This window comes from Aplidium turbinatum, chromosome 4 (assembly GCF_918807975.1).
Source record: "Aplidium turbinatum chromosome 4, kaAplTurb1.1, whole genome shotgun sequence".
In the NCBI taxonomy this organism is placed as follows: Eukaryota; Metazoa; Chordata; class Ascidiacea; order Aplousobranchia; family Polyclinidae; genus Aplidium; species Aplidium turbinatum.
Genome location: NC_137475.1, coordinates 46,860,723 through 46,870,213, shown reverse-complemented (window position 1 = coordinate 46,870,213; position 9,491 = coordinate 46,860,723). Strand labels below are relative to the sequence as shown.

General features: G+C 39.6%; 1 protein-coding gene across 1 annotated transcript; it reads right to left on the bottom strand.

Annotated features, from left to right (window-relative positions):
* Positions 1-771: 771 nt before the first annotated feature.
* LOC145769252 (equilibrative nucleobase transporter 1-like) lies at positions 772-2,340 on the bottom strand. The gene has a single exon (XM_082580830.1). It carries the CDS (start codon positions 2,338-2,340, stop codon positions 772-774), a length of 1,569 nt encoding a protein of 522 aa, XP_082436956.1.
* Between the last annotated feature and the right edge of the window lie 7,151 nt (positions 2,341-9,491).

Below are 9,491 nucleotides of genomic sequence, written 5' to 3'. Positions count from 1 at the left end.
AGTTTGGAAACTACTGGTCTAAAGCAGTGATTCTCAACGTGGTCCACTTTGCATTTCTGTTGGTCCACAGAGAGTTCTATAAATCTTTGATAAAACGTTCTTGAAAATTGTATCATTTACTACAGTATTATGTAAGGACTGTATACAGGTGTAAGAAATTTATGTAGCATGTACAATTTGTACATATGATTGTATGTCAGCGTGACACGATAATCATGTTTACTTCGTGATTTTTCATCGATTTTTCTGAGAGTAGTAGATAAGCATAAGTTCAGCAGTTTTTTAACTTATTTTACTAGTTGACGAGTAGGCTATTGAACTGTTCAAGGCATAAATGAAGTACTAGCAGGCCTAATCAATAAATCATACGTTGCTGTAATTGATGTGGTGTTGTCGTTGAACAAAGATTGTGATTCTTCATGGTACAAAATCTCTTTAGGGAGAGCTGAGCTATTCGTTGTTTCACTGAATGTTAATTAATTTATTTTATGAATGTCACAATGTCACTCCCTAAAGCAAACACAATAATCAGCAATAAACAGCAAAATTTATCTACCAACAACAAGAACCACTGAATTGAGGCAAAATATTTAACCAGGGATATCTTGACACTACGTAGTGTCAAGATATCCCTGATTTAAATCTTTATTTTATCTGTGCTTAATGATGGTGTTTTACAATATTTGTATTTGAAAATCTAATTTTTAATAATGCCGAAACCATTGAAATATAATTTGTTGATCGTGCAGAACACTCATTGTCGATATCATTTTATTTGTATTCATCATCATCGGGCGCTGTGTTGGCCTCAGCCACTGAAGATGTTTTGCAGCCACGCGTTGTTTGTGACGCAACACTAAAAAGACGCGGGTCCAGTTCAGGAGCGTCTCGCGCGGTAGAGCGGATGGCGATTTTGTACAGCATGAACGCATGAATGTATGAAAGACAAGCGGCAACTAGGAAAATAACGTTAATTTCGGTAAAACTGCCGTCAAAATAATTTGTTACCAACAAAGTTAGCGGATACTGAAGGAAGCTTGCCAACCCAAACAAGGCGGTTTGAAGCCCGAAGAGCTTCCCGAAGTGTTGGATCGGAAACATTGTTGTTAGAAGCATTACCATGGTTGACATGGTGAACGCGCGCAAAAGAACAACAACAATAAATGTAAAAATTTGCAAAGACAACACTGGAATCGTTGCCGAAACTGACATTACAACACCAATTGTAACCATCACAATGGTTGACAGCAATGCAGACTTGCGAGAAGCTAAATTTGAATCAGAATTATTCTTCATAAAATAAGTCTTTGCTACATCGGCCATGACGCCGTTCAAGGGGGATATGAAACCTCCACATAAAGTGATTATTCCAAAAACATTGGTATAAAAGCTTAGTTCAGTTTGGTCGCTGATTGCTAGGATGAAAATATTAAACGTTCCCACGTAAAAGAATACACGTAAGCCGTGTATTGCAGCGTTAAGAAGTGAAGTCCAGAACAAGGGGGAACAAAGGCACGCTGTAAAGCTCATTGTTAATTGTGGAACTGCATCAGGAAGCCCATAAATTGATGTCGATCTCTTACTTCTACCTCCCGCTCTTCGAAGTTGAGAGGTTTTAGTAGTTATCTTTTTACATTCGCTTGTTAACCCGTAGCTCTCTCGGGAGGATGGGGCTGGAGATTCAAATACGGTTCGTGGCATCAAGAGAAATGTCCTCAACCACGTAATGATGGTGCAACCTAGCATGAAGTAGAGGCAGTTGTCCAACTCTACTCCGGTTTCGTAAACTCCCTTGAAGATGAGGAAGGTTATGCTGGAGCTCATGTAGCCTCCGATCATCAACGACGTGACCACGTTCTGGGCTTTTGGAAAGAGATTTCCAATTTGCATGTTTGTTTGAAAAAGACCAAATCCACCGCTAGAAAATGTAGGGACAGCAATGAAAGCAATCCATGAGGTTTGCGCAGTTGACACAATAATCAGAATTAGACCGATTGCCAAAATTATGGCACAGATTGTTCTACAAATCCAAGTCCCAAACTTGTCCAAGATTATTCCGTATACCAGACTTGAGAGAAGAGTCACAGAAGTTGCAATTGTGTAGACAAGATTAAAGGCTTCTTCTTGTGCAGAGCATGGTGGAGCTAGATGGATATTAGGGTTTGTTATGGGAAGATACATCGGAGATTCGGTAGTAGAGTTTCCTTGCAAACAAGTATATTCAAAATATTGCTCATGCAGAAGCACATGTACCAGGGAGGGCCAACCAAACACGATCCCGGAGTAGATGAGGATTTCCAATACCCCAGTTACCACACTCAGAACATCTTGAACATGCATTTCATACACTTATAAAATCTTACGCAGTTAAGATAGCAGCTCTGTGTGGTTTGAGAAACATGGAACTCGTTACTGGTGTTCGGTCACCTAGCACACATGTTATATGACATATTTTTTGTTATATGACATGTATATAGGCTATATATTTTATAAATCTTTACAATGAGAGCTTCACCACACTTATACACAGTGGTGGATTTCCAGAAGATTAGCTTCCGGAACGTTAGTTTTTTACTTTCCAAATGCGCTAAATACTGTAGAAGAGATTCAGAAATATGCCCTTATAAGACTTTGAAACAACACACCTGATGTATGCTACATGTTTAAAACGTTGCTAAAGTAAGTATCATAGTCTATAGATGATATAACGTTGTTTAATGCAAATATTTGTATTTTAGTGAAACAATAGCACAAAAAATTACAAGTTCTATAATTTTTCAAGGCATTCATCGTATTCGAAACCATAAGACTTTGGCGACTACGGATCTCAATTGCCGAGTTAGCCTACGTCCCTGGCGCAACCAGGATCCAACACAATTCGCTGGTGAAAAATTTTTCAGTGGAGGACCTCCCATTCGTATAAGAGTAAACTTGAAAAAGTTACAGTGTGTAGAGAAGCACGGTCAGATGTCAGTATGAGGTTCGTTTGTGAAAATCCACGCTCACGCTTGATGAAATTGGAATGGATTTTAGTGACTTTATCAAATTTAGAAGACTCTGGGATCTTTTTTCGTAGTTAGGCTTCATATTCACGAAGTCCCTCACAGCTTCGCGTTCATCTAAGCGCAATCTCTTTGCCACTTCAATGATTTCGTTTTCTCAGTGTGTCATTATTGTGTCCTCTGGCCAAATAGTTAGATCAAGTATTTTTCAAGCGTTAATAAATGACGAGTCTGTTGAATTCAACAAGCGATCTTGGATGGAATTTCCTAAGTGATGATAGAAGATGCGGGGATTGATTGGCGGGCTATTTCTGCAATGTTTAAATGCAAATCCATGCCTTTGAACTCTAAATTTTGTTCAGCATCCTTGGCAATGGAACAATATCGCCCGGGTTCGTTCTACGTATTTCAAATAATTTTGCAAGATTAGGAAAACCTGTGTAATTTGAACCCCTTAAACAGGATTTGCTATAACTCCTTCACAACACAACTTTTTTTTTTTAATTGACATGTTAACAACTTGAAGACATACATGAAAAAAAATATTGGAAGAAATTGTACACAATGGCCACAAGGGTGATTTTCAAAAAATTGTACCCTGGTTCAAAATACACATGCCCTGTGTAAAATGAAGCTCACCCATGTGTAATTTGAACCAGTATTTGTTTCTATTAGGTGAAAACATATTTTGCAGTAGGTATTCTAACTCAGCAATTTCCTAAGTAAAGTTCCTATGAAACTTTAGCAAGGAGTGATTTGGGTAGTAAAAAGTGTGAAAGAGTTGGCACAAGAAGGCACAAAGACAAGTTTATTCGCCTCTTCTGTCCAATTGCGATATTTTCCTTTGGCTTTTCTTTCATCTCTAGTAGACATTTTAATCAAGATAAATTTTACTTTTCCACAGAAATATGTAACACAAATGTCGTGTTTTGTCACCTAATGGTAGTTTCCTAGCACAGAGGTTGGTGATAAAACTTTCAATAACATTGCACTTCATTATAAAAGTGACTGTGTAATTTGAACCCATGGTGGTTCAAATTACACACATGTCACTATACAGAATGTTAGCTTAACCACTTCTGTCACAATGACATCTGCTTTATCCACATCCATCACTTCTGTTACAATGGTGACCCCGAGTAAATTTTCAGAACTCACGACCTGCAACAAAGACATCAACGCCACCTGGTAATGTAGGCTACCACGTTTTTGCAAATTTTTTTTAACTTTTGTAATTATCTGCTACTGTAGTCTACATGCATAGCTTCTAACTTTATTCCTATGGTACCTTAACCTTGTGGTTGCGATAGAAACCACTGCATGCTAAATTTTTTAACTTTCTGTAATTATCTCCAACTGTAGTCTATATGCATAGTTTCTAACTTCTATTCTCAAGGTACCTTATCCTTGTGGTTGCCATAGAAACCACTGCATGCTAAATCTTTTTACACTTTTTGTAATCACCTCCTACTGTAGTCTATATGCATAGTTTCTAACTTCCATTTCTACGGTACCTTATCCTTGTGGTTGCCATACAAACCACTGCATGCAAATTTATTTTTTCAACTTTTTGTAATTAACCAGTACCTACTGTAGCCTACAGGTAATTGCCAGCCATACTCATTATCAATCTTCCCATTATGCATCGATTTCCTAACAACTGCAACGTTTATAACATGTCATGATGTCTCTCTGCGCTCACGACACTTTGTACACTCTTTTACTTAAGCCTACTGCCACCTTGTGTTATACTTAACGTCATCTTGCCGCAACTCGTGTTGCTGTTTTGTATTCTATTTTGCCTAAGCAGGCCTATCTAAGCTTACGCCATGACAACGTCATGTACTCTCTGTGCTCACGTCACTTTGTACACTCTTTTACTTGAGCCTACTGCCACCTTGTGTTATACTTACCATTGTCTTGCCGCAACTCGTGTTGCTGTTTTGTATTCTATTTTGCCTAAGCAGGCCTATCTAAGCTTACGCCATGACAACGTCATGTACTCTCTGTGCTCACGTCACTTTGTACACTCTTTTACTTGAGCCTACTGCCACCTTGTGTTATACTTACCATCATCTTGCCGCAACTCATGTTGCTGTTTTGTATTCTATTTTGCCTAAGTAGGCCTATCTAAGCTTACACCATGACAGCGTCATGTACTTTCTGTGTTAACTATGCCACAACAAACTCAACTATATGCCTAACGACTGAATTCTACTGTAATTTACCGTCCTGGGCAAGACGTCAAAACTGCATCCATTCTACAGCATATTACCGTCCTGGGCAAGACGTCAAGACTGCATCCCTTCAGTAGCTTACGTCCTGGACAAGACGTCAAAACTGCATCCATTCTTTAGTCACTCGTTTAACTACAGTCACGTGACGTTGCAACCATTTTTTTGTACTCATATTTGTCGCTATTTTTTTAAAGTGACCTTTCATCAGCCGGCGTTTGCCGCCATGACCACGTCATGCTACGTATGCTCATTTATCGCTAGTTTTTTTAATGTATCCTATTTCAGCCGCCATGACCACCTCGTGCCTTGTAAATTTAACAACTTGTATGCACGCATGTATCGCTATTTTTTTGTAATGTGTCCTTGAACTGCTTATGTGTGATTTTTTTTTAGCGGTCGCTACCCTGTCTCAATTTCATTTCAGGCGCGCCCACCTACACGGCTGTTGCGGGATGGGATGCGAGACTTCAAGGGACTTCAATACAGCACCACGATGATGACACGACAAGCTCACTGATGAGACCATTTCAACATGGCACCATAGCACCCCATGTTCTCCACGACTTGCACAGTCCCTCATCACATTCCTCAACACGAGATGCCTCCACGGAGATGATTTCAATACGGCTATCCACAGCCACCAACGCAACTCCAACATGGTAAACTCCATGTCTGCCGCTACTTCCTGCGACACTTCTTCGACGTGCAATTGCTGCATCTTTCATCATTCAAGCCTTCTCTGGGTCAGAAGCACACCGAGACGTTTCAAGCCTTCTCCATGTCAGAAGCACACCGCCGACGCAACCAATATGGTCAACCCCATATCTGTCGCTACTCCCTGCGACACACCTTCGACGTGCAATTGCTGCATCGTTCATCATTCAAGCCTTCTCTGCGTCAGAAGCACACCGCTCGTCATCCATCAATGGACTACTAACTGAACTGCTTATCACCTGCGGTCGTACTCATCATATATCATCGAACTTTCACATCAACTGCTGTCTCGTACTCCCTCATCAAAATACTCGAACTAATAGTATGACTTTAGAACATCCTGTCTCGCACAACCGAGCGCGCAACGTTAGGCTACATACATTTTTTTTACCTTTCTGGTTTGCTTCCATGGGTGTCAGGTCCTATCTCTTTGGAGGCAGGACATGGACAGCCATGGACGCTTACCTGTTTGTATATATGCTTAATTTTCTCTAAAAAAAACGCTTGTAAAATTTTTTCTCTCATGGCTGATTTTACAGTTGCGCCCCAGTATTCAATTTCAGTTTCTAACCCTAAATCATAACTTACTGTTTTCGTCATTCACGACATCTCTCCTATGTTTCAATGTCGTTTTGACTGGGGCCAACGTATGTACCGACTGCTGTCTCGTATTCGTCATCAACCAATATTCTGCAGTGCAGTCCAACGTTCTCATAATTCTACTGTCTAGCCTACTTTCAAGTTTTAATATTATTAGCATAATTCAACTGTTTCAAGTTTTAATTCATTAGCATGGAGCCTGGCAACACTCGCGCGGATGAATACTTTTGTGATAAAAGGTACTAGCATGGCAAGATTCGTTCTTTTTTCCTTCCTTTTCAAATTGACACAACTTGGCGTGACCTGTTTTTGTCTCGGCTATCTGATGACATCGACTTGTATGCTGGGTAATCAATAAAGAAGACCTTTTGTGGAGCAACTTTAGTGCTTGATCTATGTAGACAGAATAGTTTGGAGTGAAAATAACTTTTTCGCGAAATTCAAAAACATAGCCCCCTAAAAAGTTGCTTTTGTTCATGAAAAACGCATTTGTGAAAAAAAAATTTAAAAAAATAATGTCTTGGTGAATCTCAATCCACAAATCAAAGATGGCCGCCAACTTTGCTTGAAAATACAGTAAATTCACCATAACTTTGCCAATACTTGCCCAATTTTTATCATATTTCAACAAGGTTTCCTCGTTTGTGTCATAAAACACTAGAAATACTTATGATGACAGGGTGAGCAAATTATGACGTCACCAAATCCAATATGGCCGCCAAATTCAGTTTTTCACATTTCCTATCCAAGTTACACACTTCTTTTTCGATTTGCTCCAACGTTTGATAGTTATATGGTGTTATCCTGTCTTCTGTCTTGGGTACGATTGTTGCTCTTGATAATAGTAAATACAGATGGAAGCTTTATTTAGTATAGTATTCATCTAGAAATTAAAAATACCTTCAACAATTGAAACAGAGTAGGATAGGACGTTTAGCTGTTAAGTCCGTAGAATTAACGTTTCCAGTTCACGCCACGTGGAGGCAGTCCCACATGTGAACCTTTTAGGGGACAAACCGGGGATGGAATACGTTTGTCGCCCAAGGGCATTCTGGGAAGTCCAGGGGATATGAATTTCACCCCAGAATGACCTGTTCAATGTAACCTTCACTGAAATTCTAAACTTTGAAATCAGCCTTGCTGTCAAACTTTGGCATTTTGCGCCTGCTCTCTAATCGAGCCCTGATGAAACCAAAAGGCATTTCTTTGGATAGCATTCATAACAACTTCCTTAAGCTCATCCTCAAGATACCTGGCCTTGTCTACCATGTTGTAGACATGTTTTGCTCCATCTGTACACAAAGATTCCTTTTTAATAGAGAACCACATCGGTGCATACACTTTCAAAATAAAGGTGACAACAGTCTTCAATTCTAAGGACGGTGCTTCTGTTGAAATATACAACCGCAATATGCGATTTGCTAAAGTCAGCCATCTTGCTTGATTAATTGTACCAGGGCATTTGAGTGAAAGGTCCAAGGAGCAACAACCTTTGCTAATAGCCAGACAGATTTCAAACAGATACTTCTGATCGGTGCTTAAGTCTTTGGGCTGCAGTATGTGCTCTAAATCACAAGGTATTTTGTCAAAATTTACCAGAGGTTGACGGTCACAGGTATGAACGGCTTTGCCGATTGGTCCTGCAAATCCATGGGGGCCCGTAGTTGGACCATCTATCTTCTGAAAAAGATACCTGAGAGGAATCTCATTTGCATGCAACAGGCAGATACACCATTGTAATGGTCTACCTAGTGACTCTTCAATTAATCGAATGACTCCCTTCTTTACACCAGTATTGACGACTGTTCCATCATTACCAATTACATTGAGTTCATTTGTATCTACACCCCTTTTTTCTAAATAATCTAACAACTTTGAAGCTATCTCAGCCCCTGTCCCGTTACTTGCACAAACATGCCCGAAGTAAGATGATCCTGGTTTTGCTATCATTGTTATGTGTTCCTCTGATATTATTTTACGGTGAAATTTGCCATCAATCTCTTTTGCATTAAACATTGTCTTATCTTTTCGGCCATCAAAATATAGACCTGTAATCTTTGTGCTGGCTTCACCTGACAAAGCTGTGCGTTTCTTCATCCTTTCCCTGCGAACTTTGCTTCTGTCGATCACCAAGGAGTTGCCACCTTGAACATCAGCAAGAACAGAACTCGCTATGGCTGCCGCTGCCTTATCTGAGACTCCATATCTGTCACAAATGGTTGCCATTGTTTGCAAAGATTTGAGGAAGACCTTTCTCTTCTTTGGACAGGAAGCATCTATATATGTAGCCTACCACTATTGTTAGGACATTCTGTGTCACTGCTACTGTCACTATGATAAACCTGAGATGATGCAGACAACTGAGTTGCACAACTTCTTGGGGTCATTTCACAATGCTTTAACATTATTGTTCTCCTTTTGTTTCTTCGTTCTAGCTTTTGTGTTTCTGCTTTATCAACACTACCAATAATCATTTGCCTAGCATTTCGTTGATCTATCAGAAATTCCTTTTCGACATTAGGCAATTTACACTCTTTCTCTTTGTAACTATCTTTGTCTTTATCTCGCTTATAGTTCTTCAGAATAAGCCTGTATTCCTTGTAGATTGAGTCCATCATTTGTTCCATCCTAAGATACGCCACAATAGGGATTGATGCCTTGTGCCACAAGTCTGCTACCTTGTTTAGTACTACTCCTGATATTTCTTTATGTGGGCGATTCGTCCTCAATTCATTCTTCATTCTCTGCTGAGTGAAACTGTAGAATTTTATTACATCTCGATACGTCGGAAGCATATTCTCTGGCACCTCAGCTGATGCACCAAGGAAAACACAAACAGCATTTTTCCTTAATACTGCCATATTAACTGACTAAACCTAAACCGTAAGCAACTCAATCTTAAACAGAATAACGTGCACTTGAATTAGTAAAGCATATT